Source organism: Syngnathus scovelli, chromosome 17, assembly GCF_024217435.2.
Source record: "Syngnathus scovelli strain Florida chromosome 17, RoL_Ssco_1.2, whole genome shotgun sequence".
NCBI lineage: Eukaryota > Metazoa > Chordata > Actinopteri > Syngnathiformes > Syngnathidae > Syngnathus > Syngnathus scovelli.
This window is the reverse complement of record NC_090863.1, coordinates 2,166,386-2,179,469: the sequence shown is the minus strand read 5'-3', so window position 1 is coordinate 2,179,469 and position 13,084 is coordinate 2,166,386. Positions and strand designations below refer to the sequence as shown.

General features: G+C 44.8%; 1 protein-coding gene across 8 annotated transcripts in view; it reads left to right on the top strand.

Moving 5' to 3' along the window:
• Positions 1–13,084, top strand: part of LOC137839640 (ephrin type-B receptor 1-B) — a 153,068-nt gene that overhangs the window by 77,776 nt on the left and 62,208 nt on the right. For all 8 annotated transcript variants that reach the window (XR_011085670.1, XM_068648722.1, XM_068648723.1 and 5 more), the window contains one exon: positions 2,937–3,618. Coding sequence is in view for 7 of the 8 variants with exons in the window: in XM_068648722.1 (XP_068504823.1) it covers positions 2,937–3,618 (682 nt within the window). In the remaining variant the exon portion in view is untranslated. The remainder of the gene's footprint in view (positions 1–2,936; positions 3,619–13,084) is intronic.

Below are 13,084 nucleotides of genomic sequence, written 5' to 3'. Positions count from 1 at the left end.
CAATCACTCGCTCTGTCTTTGCTACAGCCCTCCCATTGCTAGTAGCTCGGCGAGGTGTGACTGGTCATTAAAGCAAACATTATTGGCCGGGCGAATGCATAAGCCCTTCATCTACTCACCAGTGTCCGTCAAAGCGAAGAACCATAATGACACAAGCACTTAAAAAATCAGAGCGGCTTCTGTATCGATGGCAGGAGCGACCCTATTAGAGTGGGTGCATTTGTGTGTTTGGTGGCTTTTTACCGTTCTGGCATTTCACCATCGAAACCATATACAATGCTCGTATTGTTACAAGACAAACGCGATCGTGAATAAATACAGAATGTCACCTGCTACAAACAGATAGTAAGAGGAAGAAAAGAGTAGCATGTCCGCATTTGATGCTGCGCTTCCATAAAAGATCCTATAGGATGTTAGAAGCCGTGCTTCCGTATAAGATCATATCGGATGTTAGAAGCCAGTGTCCAGAGCCGTGTGATATTTTTCTGAAGCAAGTCATGGGGTTGTGAACCCAAGTGCAAAATGAGAAGAAGAAAATCTTGTATTCAATCATTCATTATTAACTCCTGCTTCATGAGGTAAGATATTGAACCCGGCCATATACAAACCCATTGAAAGAAAAAGAAAGCCCGTTGCAAAGTTTGAAGCCACTTTGGAAACCGTGGCTAATATTTTATCGGTGTCTGTTGACACAATGGGGACACCAAATATCTGTCTCGTTCATTATTTCATGGACCGATGACTTTGTGGACAGACTCGAGACGGGCATTATCGCAGACGCCTCGGGTTCCTCGCCGGCGTGAAAGATGGTGGTCATTTGGCTAGACGAGAGGCGGTGAAGACCCCCTCCTTGGGTGCAGAGGAGCCCGGGCGGGACGAGGCCGCTTGCTTATATTAATGAACAGGCAGCGCCGAAAGGGACAGCTTGCCGTAACGCTGATGAATGGTCATTACCCGAAGAGGAGAGCAATGGGAAAGACTTGAGAAGCGCGTGGGCTCACAGGGAGTTGCACTTGGGAGAGAAAAAGCTTCCTTTGCACCCTTGGATTTGTGTCAAGTCGTTCATCACGCCAATGCTGTCACTTTTCCACCATTGCTGGAATCTCTTGTTTTTCTTGGCTTGGATTTACGACGCCGCTCTTAGTGTCTGGTTTGGAAACAGTCGGTTCTTTCTCAATATGAAGAAGGCAAAGTACGGTTTTGCCGACTGGCATTGTCGCATTGCCAATGTGCGTCCTTCAATAGCTTTGCCGCTTACACTGACAGTTCTGGTTGCCTTGGTAACCTTGCACATTCCTAAAGGCATGAAGGTTATTCTTTCCATTCCCTCACAGCTCCCTTCAAGTCATCTTAATTCTCAGTTTGTACATTGGCTGGCAAATTTCCATGGTCAATCAGATTTGAGATTGCGTTACTCAAAGTCTTTAGCAGTCCATCGGGGTCGCTTTAAAAATGGAAGCTTCAAAAGGTCAGGAGGAGGAAGCACCGGGAGATACACTGCACACGCATGAAAATTGCATGAACTGTTTGGAGGCCCGCTCGCTCCACTGTAGACCACATTAACTCCTCCTTGCCTCCGGCTGTTAGGATTATTGCTACTGGTGGGCTGCATGAATCTGTACCCTCACAAATAGATAAATGAATAAGTGAATCAATCAATCAATCAATCAAGATCAACGGAGATTTATTTAGCTGATAATTCATAAACGGTTTGACACATTTTTCACATGGCCGCATGTCTGTTTTTAAAAGCAAGCAGCCTCTTTTTTCTTTCTGTGATTTGTCGCTTGGATTTGCAACCATTGCAAATGTTAATGGCACATTTTCATCATGATTTGGTGCACTCGGTGCAGGGGAGCTCGTCCAACAGACTTTGCCAGTCGGTCACACCTGCAAGGAAAAGGCCGACATTGCGCTTTGATTTGGTATGCATGCAAATGTCTTCCATGCTGCCATGTAGCCTGTCTAATTGTAATTCAGTCGAAGCTAATTTTGAATTTGTTATGCAGCACCTTGTATATGCACCGCCTGAGTGGCCACCCCGTTAACCACCATATCCAAAGACCGTTTGCTTTGTTGATTCCTAGTTACGCTTTGATGTATTTTCTACAGGGAAAAAAAAACAAACAATCCAAAAGCTCAAACCTGTGTCCCCAATGCGAGGTTGTATTTCTCAAAACAATTCCATCCCACACAAATAATTGTTCTTTAGTCGCCCTAAGCCATCAAGGCTGTTCTCTAATAGTTGAAGACAACAGGAAGTCTGAAGTCAATAATTTAAGTTAAAAGGCACAATTATAACTGACTAATTAGGAAAAACATTGGCACGGAGCCATCGTTCATTTGAGTATCAATATCACCTTTCAAATAAGAAACAAATGTCAATCAAAAGGGAGCGCTTTGATATTTTAACTGCAGAAGCGGTATGGAAAATGGATGGATGGATGGAATATTATTTTATTTCATTATATTAAATTGTATTGGTCTTGTTTTGATGACTGTCTGTTTTGTTTTATGGAGCTGCCGTTGTTGTTAAGGTGCTATACAAAAAAGTCCAGATGAGTTGGGTGGTTTGATTTCGACAGCTGATTTCAAGCTAGCCTGTGGTCTGGTTTTCACTTTTGTATTTTGGATCTGAACCTAAAATTGGAATATGAAAAGCTTTTTGAAGCCAAATCTTCAGTGCCTGTGGTTTGTTTTTCAGTTTTCCCTTATTTGGATCTGAAGCAAAAATTGGAATTTAAAAAGCTTTTTTAAGCCGAATCTTCAGTGCCTGCCTGTAGTCTGTTTTTCACTTTTGTATTTTGGATCGGAACCTCAAATTGGAATATGAAAATCATTTATAAGGCAAATCTTCAGTGCCTTTTGGCTTTTTCGTATTTGACGCTGACAATAATACTCTGTGTGTGCGTATTTTCCCTCTGTTCTTTCCTCAGTGGGAGGAGGTGAGCGGCTACGACGAGAACCTTAACACCATCAGGACATACCAGGTGTGTAACGTCTTTGAGCCCAGTCAGAACAACTGGCTCCTCACCACCTTCATCGATCGGAGGGGAGCGCAGCGCATCTACGTGGAGATCCGCTTCACGGTGCGCGACTGCAGCTCCATCCCCAACGTTCCCGGCTCCTGCAAAGAGACATTCAACCTTTACTACTATGAATCGGACGCCGTCATTGCCACCAAAGGAACGGCTTTCTGGATGGAGGCGCCCTACCTCAAGGTAGACACCATAGCTGCCGATGAGAGCTTCTCGCAGGTGGACTTTGGAGGGCGGCTCATGAAGGTCAACACGGAAGTCCGCAGCTTCGGGCCGCTCTCCAAGAACGGCTTCTATTTGGCCTTCCAGGATTACGGTGCCTGCATGTCTTTGCTGTCCGTCAGGGTGTTTTATAAGAAGTGCCCGAGCGTGGTCCAGAACTTTGCCGTCTTTCCAGAGACCATGACCGGTGCCGAAAGCACCTCCCTGGTTATCGCCAGGGGGATTTGCATCTCCAACTCGGAGGAAGTGGATGTTCCCATCAAGCTGTATTGTAACGGCGACGGGGAATGGATGGTTCCCATCGGCAGCTGCACTTGCAAGGCGGGCTTTGAACCGGACAATGGCAACGTGTGCCGAGGTAAGAATCCTTTCTTCGACCAGCTTTCACGCTTACAAATGTCTTCACCATTTTCACTTTCGCCTTTTGAAAACATGCCACGCTGAGTTTCTTTTGAAGTGAACTTTTCAGCTTTTGCAAATTTCCTCAAATATTTTGTTGACTGAAAATGTTGCTCATTTAGCACCTCTGTACTTAATGACTCTTTAGTCTTTGTAAGAGAATACCTCTGAACGACAAGCAGGTGTAACAAAGCATCAGCACGCTTACACCAATTTTCTCTATCATCAATTGATTGTTTTCATCTTGACATAATGGGCCGTACGGCTTCCTTGATCACGTTCACCTCGTGCCTTCTCAAATCTCACAGTAGCGTCGTCGATTCTTAATCTGTTGCAAACGCCATCCATCTGTGCACCTTGCAGATGGAAAAATGTTGTTTTTATTTTTGTCTTATTTCACCTCAGTCTGATTGACAGAAGATTCCGAAGGATGGATAATCACATATGTACATAAGGATGAGGCTGATCTGTGTGCTGCAACAGTCTGTTTCGCTTTGTCTAGCCTTCGCTGCTCCGTATTCCGGTGCCGTCCTGCTATATTGACATACTTATGCGTAAACACAGAAAAATATTTGCCGAAGACCGGCTGTGGGCGCCTCATGGTATGATGCATTCCGGGTCGGCCTGCCTCTGGCACTGGGCCGGAGCGTGTGTGCTGCTCTGATAACATTGATTGATGCACATTGGCTGTGATCAATACACAGATATGAAAGCAACGCAAATCTACAAAGCGAAGCGTGTATGGCTGCGCCCACACTAAGTTCACACTTCTGTGAAATGACTTTCAATTGAAAAGTTTCTTGTCTGTATTCCATGACATGTTACTGAATTCATTTTGTTTGACTTTTTTGACATTTTTGTCAAGAGTAGGTAGGGGATTTCATCTCTGGAAGTATTTGTTGTGTGATTTCAGTGCCAAGTTAAGAATTTGCTAGATTTCCTTAACCCCAACATTATTATTATTATTATTATTATTCATTATGATCATGCCTCAGAAAGGGTCTATCAGTATATGTACACAGAAACCAGACGCTACGAGAGAAATTGGGAGAAAAAAAAAATCTGGTTCAAAGAAATACTTGCAAAATGTCACTTTTTTCAAGACTTCTTTCGAATCATGCTTTTTTGCTGTGATCACATCAAATGAGCAGGACTCATATTTGATCCTGTGTCTTACTTTGTACATCAAGTCTTAAATGGTAGGCCCGTTGTTCCACTTGTGAATTCCAAATGTCAATATTCTATTCTAATGGATTCCGTGAATCAAAAGCATTGGGATTGGAACACGGGACACGTGCGCATTAAGGTAGACTGTGACTCATTTTTGAGTTATACCAACAAAAAAAACCTCCCTCACGAATGTTGCTCTCTCCATTTCCATTATAGGATGGCGATTTTTCTAATTAAGATGAAATGTGCATTTCCGCAGCATGCCAAATCCCCCCTCCCTTTTCTAGCGCCTCTGTACAACTCCCCTTTGTGCAGCACAGTAATTGGCATTTTGGTGGGAGTCTTGACTCTTAGTGTAGCTTGTGTCAGCTTGGCCACCGCTGTCAACACCGCCAGCGCAAACAAGCAAGCGCTGTGCACGCAAGCGCTGTGCACGCAAGCGCTGTGCACGCAAGCGCTGTGCACGCAAGCTCTGTGCACGCAAGCGCTGTGTGCAGTGTATACAGAGCCCCTGAAGGCCCTGCAATGAAAAGGGTTATCTTTCAGAAAGATGGATGAACTGTATGTTTTCCCACTAATCCCCTGGCCGCCCTTTGTTAAGCACCTTCAGCAAGTCGACACCCTGCTGTGAAGTTTCACTCGCTCCTATTTCTGCTTCTCTCCCAAATGAGGAGAAATCGTGTTTTTTGTGCAACACATTCATGCCATCAATCTTAGCTGTGGAATGAATTCAGCTCGTACGTCAAGTAGGCCGTGCTAGTGCACTTTAGCTAATCTATATGTTTGAATTAGTGGCAGGTATCATGGCACGTTAGGTGTGCGTGTGTGTCAGGGGGATCGTGTCATGTTGCTCAGCTGCGGTAATGATGCCAGCGTGCCATCCTCATTAGCAGCTCTCACCCAAAGCCATTTGGGCAGCCCACCCACTCCTTTTCTTTCGCTCATTGTCCCTTTTGGCTATGGAAGCAATTTGATCACTTTGCTGGTAAATTGACTAGGGCCACATCCAAAATGTCATTGTGTGTGTGTCACTTTCCATAGACTGACATTATTTTCTTGATGATGAAGTCTATCTGACAAGCAATCCGTGGAGCGTCTGATACTTTATCCTAGATACATATTTCTTTACTTTTCATTTTTTAGTGTCACAAGCCTACAGAGCAATGGGAATACACTTACTAGGTACGTATATATTTCCGCTCCCTGTGCGCCAGTGGGCTTTTGACATGCTGGCACATTAATATTACAAATATTCAAATAACTTTATTTAACATTCTGCCAGCTGACGGTGGCAGCAGGAGATTCACAGCCCATTGAGCACGTGTGCTTCTCTGGGCTAAGTGGCCATTTATCATGGCTACCTTACTCCTATCTAATGGCTGCCATCATCAGCCACACTTTCTCATAAACACATATAGTTCTTCAAAAGATTAGTAGCGCCCTTGTGTTTGCCCAAGTATTTGGTTAAAGTTCAGCTTTGGCTGTGTCCACTCCAGCAAAGCTCCGATGACTTCTTAATATGTCTTTCCTGATTGCAAGGAGCCTGGCTGAGGGGGCCTGCAAAGTCCCACTGAGCTATTAGAGCCAATTCCAGCCCAATTGGCCTTGTCAACTTCACTGAGTTGACTTTGCACAGAAGCATCCTGTGTTGGGACGAACTAAGTCACCTTGGAGGAGGCCAATTTTGTCTTCCTGAGCTTATGTTAACCACTGAATGAACTACTAGACTTGTTTTTGGTTTCTTAATAGCTCTTGATAGCGCTGCTCCTTTTTGTAGATAAACAAACAACGGCAAAAGCAAAACACATTCAGTAAATGCTTCTGTTTTTTTTTTTTTGGGGGGGGGGTGGAAAGAAGTAGAAATACCCACAGGGAACCCATACGACCGAGGAGAAAAATTCCCCCCATATATTGGAGTTGCGCTCTGGTGACCGCAAAGGCCACAGCACACACACGGCTGACATTTTCATCCTCATCAAAGCCCTTGGTGTTTTCCCCCGTTAATTTGCCGCCTTTTTGTGTACAAAAGAGCAGAGAGGTGAAAACTTCTTGTTTCCTTGGCTGTCAATAGTTTGAATAGAGGGAAGACAGAGAGCATTTCTTTGAATGGTGGGGACCGAAGCCAGTGTGCGTAATGGCCCCCAAACACAGATGCACTGCTCCCACAGTCATGGGCGCTAGCTGCTAATGATGTGAGGGGAATCTAGAGCTTTTATGTCCCCATCATAATAGAAGTAGCGGCCACATCCAGTGCTCTTTGTCATCCCCAACACACGCTCCAACCTGGATTGTCTTTATGGTACCTGTTGGTTGGTTGAACCCTTTTGCACTTGAAATACTTTAGCCTTTTAAAAGCAACCGTGCTTCTCCAATCCGTCTCTGAGTTTACCCCACCCTGGGCCTGGCTTCTGTTTTCTACCTCGGCTGCCCTTCTCTCGTCTCGTCTCGTCTCGTCTCGTCTCGTCTCGTCTCGTCTCGTCTCGTCTCGTCTCGTCTCGTCTCGTTTCGTCTCGTCTCGTCTCCTCTCCTCTCCTCTCCTCTCCTCTCCTCTCCTCTCCTCTCCTCTCCTCTCCTCTCCTCTCCTCTCCTCTCCTCTCCTCTCCTCTCCTCTCCTCTCCTCTCCTCTCCTCTCCTCTCCTCTCCTCTCCTCTCCTCCGGGGGACGCTGCGATGCACAAAAGAGCCCTCACGCTGGGCAGATGGCCGCAAGTCTGCTTAATTTGCCAACGCGGCCCTCATTGCCTTAACACAAAAGCCCACCACCCGCGCCCATTGGCTCTGCATCCCCCTCTCACTTTTTCGCTGACCTCCATCAATCAAACCGGCGCCTTTGTGCTTTCGCGATGCTACCGCATAATTAAGGATGCAGCAAAGACGATCGAAAATGTCTGTATGCCGTCACCAAAATAACAATGAGGAATAGTTGTGTATTTTCCTCCTCCTCCTTTGGCAAATGAAACCAGAAGGAATGCCTTTTAAGGTGGCTTAAGCCTTAGTTAAGCATGATTCTGAACAATGACGTTACTGCGGAATATGTTGTATTCACAAAGACAATAAGCAAATGTGTTTTGATCGACTTTGGCCACCACAACATGGGAATTTAATGGTCACCACCAGACCCCCTCGTTAACCCTCATTCGCCTTTCCTGCTTAGCGGTCGCCATCGATACTTGCTGTCGTACTGGTAAAGCGTCCAGACTTGTTTTGTTTGATGGCAGCGAGGTTCCATTTTAAGTTCTAGGAAAGTGTCTTTCCCCCCGCCCCTTGCTGCACAGAGATGAATGTGGCCACCTCGAGGTTGTGTTGTTTAACTGGATTGAGGATCTCATTCGAATGGCATTGCAATAATCGTCGGTCCGATAGCGTTTTATGTTAGCTTCGCTGGGCCAAATGCAGCGAGAGCTCGTCGACAGTCAGATAACAGTCGGCTAACGAGATGAGATTTAACTTTAAATGTTCCGTCGAAGTCTCTTCAAAGAGCTTCGAAATGTCCGGTATGAGATCTCTTTGAAGCCACCATCCTACTGACGCTGGCAAAGTACACCACAGTTCAACTTGAATTGATGACACCACCATTAAACATGACACGCTTTATAAATGCCACGTTGGCGCTGCTACGTCGTTCGCCGTCAATTGGCCAACTCCCGTAATCTGCATCTCAGCAGGCCTAAAAGTGTCATTGGGTTGGCACGTGTCCAAATGATTGCGCTGGGATTTGTTGAGCGCCCTAATGTCAAGTGTGCTGTGACAGTCGTCCTGGTGTCATTGACTGAATCATTCTAATTGTCTGTTTCCCCATGTGTTTGTTGACACGGCGTCTTTTTCAATAATAGAAGCAGACTTCAGCGCTATTATTCCCCTGAGTAGCATGCATTGGGTTTTTCTGCGAGCACTTTAAAACCAGACCCGACGGAGAAGTGTTCTGTTGCCCAGTTTCTCATTTTCAAACATGAGCTCTGTTTGGCAATTAGTGCATAAGACCAAGGGATCAACCTTAATTAAGTTTAATGTCCAAATACGATACTGACAGCTAATCAAAGCGTGATCTGATCCCTCCGTGTTCTGCTAACTAATTAAATCCAACACCAAGGAGCCAAACTCACTTTAGAAGCTTAAATGAAGTGAGGCTCAATTTGAATTGAACATCATTTAATATAACTAACATATCCTACCGGACGAAAACTTATCTGGAGTGTTTTCACAGGCTCAGACGTACATATATATCATGAAAAGGAGGAGCTGAGTGACATTTTGTCAAGCCTTTAATGAAGGTGTACAGATTCGATTTAGTGGCAATTTCCAACGGAAAATTCAATTCCCTCTGTTTGCAGCATGGTGGGGATGAGTGCTTGATACTATATTGCACGCAATGCAATTTCACAAGCACGCTCTTGTGTGCATTTTAATGTGTTGCTCATCACGGATTAGTTGTCAAAATAAATCAAAGTAAGGACACTTTGAGGTGGCGGTGTCTGGCAATCGGTTATCTAACCGCAGAAAGCTGTGACTTATTTTCACGTATGCATGGTGACGAATGCATACATTCAAGGTTTTGCATGGCATCGCTGGCATAGATAGATAGATAGATAGATAGATAGATAGATAGATAGATAGATAGATAGATAGATAGATAGATAGATAGATAGATAGATAGATAGATAGATAGATAGATAGATAGATAGATAGATAGATAGATAGATAGATAGATAGATAGATAGATAGATAGATAGATATTTTTTTTTCAAAGCAATTGACTATCATTTGAAAACTTCCAGCAGCATCCCAACGTACCCTAACAGCAGCACGCTTGGGAATCAACTGACTCAAATGTCGGATTCGAAAGTGAGGCTGGTAAAGAAATGTCAAAGACTGTTTTCTGACTGTTTCATACCAAATAGTTCCGCTCGGAAACGGCAAAGATGCTATCTTAACGTTACTCTAGGAGCAGAGGCCAGTCTGCACGAGCACAATGGCGTACTTTCCAAAGAGAATCCTATCTGATTATGCAGAGTGCCAATCGAGGCAAAAGCTGACAAACAAATGGATTTGCTGCACCCCCAATGTTCTCCGGGGGAAGCTGCGTGCACGGCCATACGGCTTTTGTGTCGGCGCCAACAGCAAGCATAATAAGACCCTTTGGGGAATGACGCCGAGGCTGAGCGATAGGGACACAAAAGCTCGTACACTCAATTTCACTTTTTAACCTTCCTACTATCTTCTTTGGAAAATGACCTTTACATTCCCGCCTGGCTCCAGTCTCTCGATCTGGACTCGTCGCAAGCGTCTCGCGGACAATCTCAGACATCATGCCCGCTCCTTTTGTTTTACTTCTGCTCTCACTAGGAGAGCAGTCGCCGAAGGAGTGGCACAATAGCCCAATGTGCGCTCGATGGAACTTTTACCCCACTATAGCTATTTGAATAGCCCCTGTTTGGGCGAGGGGCCCTCTTGTGACCCTCGTTCACGTCGACTGCCATTCCTGCCCGCCGGGTCTCTGGTCGGCACAAACTCTTAAACCGGATTGGAATTGTGGAAATGATTTGAGAGAGGGGCCTTAGCCGGACAAAAAGGGCATGTCCTTAGTTGAGATCGGGGGGCCTCTAAGCCCCGTTCCTTCCTTCTTATTCCATAGAGATGGACGTTGTTGTATGGAGAGAAGAAGGTGATTGGGTGGGGAAGCCATGACATAGTTAACATAACGCTAGCTGGTAAACATAAGAGAAGGTCCCGATTGTTTGGCACTCCCGGTTGAATGTATTTTCTCACGGTAAAAAATCCAAATGGATTGAAGCGCATCATAACACATTTTTGGTTTTTGTCAGGAGGAAGGAAAAAAAAAAAAGTATTCTAAATTTCACACTCAAAATGTGCAAAATTTGAATGGAAACTAAACCAATTAATTTATTTCCAAATTCTAAAATCGATCGGCTCTCTTTTGGCACGCAATAACGATGCTAACGCACTCGTGCCTTGTTAACTGTCATTCTTCCTGGCTACATTTGAACACTTTGTGAGTGTGTAAGAAAGGCCACATTTCTTTCAAACAGTGTTTCTCGAGCTCCTTCTTGTTCACTCTCCTTGCGCACTGTGGCGGAACCCCTAAATCCAGTGTGAAAGCAATTGGCTCTCAGATCTAATCAATAGCGGGCCAGGGCAGCGAGCCATGGGGAACATCTCTTGGCCCGTGCTCAGCTCAGCCACAATCAATTTCAAAGCATTGATTCAGTCATTGAAATACAAAGAGTAGACGCAGTCAACCGCACAGGTGCTTCAGTCTTTTGCGGTGCTAACCTGTTATATATCACCTGCGCGTGCCTTTTTCTTGGGTGTGTGTGTGTAGGGATGGTATGATTTATTTCCAAGCCATCTGTGCTAAAGTGGGTATGGCATTTAATCTGGGACCTCTGCGATGGTGCCAATCTGGAGGAGGGGGGGGGGGGGGGGGGGGTTGTATTTGCTGCTAATCCAAAATGTCCTGCCCAGAGAGTATGTACAGTCTGTAGTACTATTTGTGGCTTGATTTCATGACTGATAAGGAAAGAAATATCCCTCTCTCATCCACCCACGTGCACAAACATGTCCTAGCTTTGTAAGCCTCATCTTGAAATGGCCGTCTGCCATTTGTCGAGCAAATCCGCGTTCCCAGTAGGTCATATGAAGTTGTTTGCCGTATAATTCTCAGATGGACAAGGTGTTGATGTCTTTCAAAAAGTCCACAATGTCATGAAGCTTAACGAGAAGAGCTGAAAGTGTGACACACACACGCACACCCAAACAGCATCCATCATCTGCTAAATGTCATTTTGCATGGCCTTTAAAATCAGACAAACTTGGCACCACAGAACTACTAATGGAATAATTAAATGAATCCATAGCAAATTCACATTCAATCTTGGAAAGATGCTGTAATGACATCAATTAAGATCTTAAAAATCACTTTGGAGCATAGAGAATGGTGTCACATTTTCCACCGTGTTACTTGTGATTAATGAACACGTCGTTACGTTACAAGTGGTGGACCGAGACAGTGCTTAGCATGGCAAACTGTATTATTATCATGATCTACTCGCATCACCACATGCGGCCGCTAACAAATGGATTATCGGTGGTAGACACGTCATCGGGGTTCTGTTGGCTGATGGAAAAAGTCTCCCATGGTGACACTCTCTGTGATGACTGGAGGCATGAATAAGCGGCCGGCGCTCAGCTATGTGATCCCAACCGTGGATGCCAGAATATTTTCGTGGAAACAGTGAATTACATACGCTCAATTAGGAATCAAATTACGTCTGGTAAACAGTGAAGGGACTTTTGTTTCCCAGTGTGTGTCATTGTTCTCTGCTTGTTTTGAGCTATGCTTAATTGCCCGTTCTCCTTCATTGGTCTCATTAGCAGGTGTTCAACCCAGAGCCCAGGGGCTCCGGAATTTCCGCATACATACATGCTTGCTTTAAGCTGCTTTTAAAGGGCTAGGGACATCCCTTTTTTTTTTTCAATTAGAACGGAATTTGATAGAATGTATAAAGTGAACACATTTGCCGCATTGGAAATTAAAAATGGACACCCATTACTAAGCATAAAGCTGAAATGAAATGCCAGTTTATCGATCGGGTCCCGCACGAAGCCAAACTGGCGGCGCCATTACTGTGACGTCACAAGTTGTCCATCTGGATGTCAACAAACGCGACAACATGGCAGATGATAGCGACAGCTCCGTTTCTAGCGGCAATATTAGCATCATTTTATCCGATTCAGAAACCTCTTGACGCAGAATATGATGAATCTAGCAGTTCACTTGGGCTGAGCTGAGCACATTTTCTGAATTGTGCCCCTCCCGTCACTCTGGTTAGGTTGGCATAGTAAAAAGTGCTCTTGGGGGCTTTAGAGTGCCGAGTTGATCTCGGCACATGAAGACATGACCACCTGCAACGTTTGGTTTAGGTTTTATAAGCATTTTTAATTTTATTGCTTAAATCGCATTTTCTCGACGAGCTGAGCACGTTTTCTGAATTGTGCCTCTCCCGTCACTGTGGTTAGGTTGGCATAGTAAAAAGAGTAGAGTGCCGGGTTGACCACTGCGAATGAAGAAATGAACATCTGAAACGTTTGGTTTAGGTTTTAGGCGCATTTTTAATTTTATTTCTTAAATCGCATTTTTTCGACGAGCTGAGCACTTTTTCTGAATTGTGCCCCTCCGGTCACGCTTCGACATACTTTTCAAAGTCAAAGTCTCAAAGTCTCCTTTATTGTCAATTC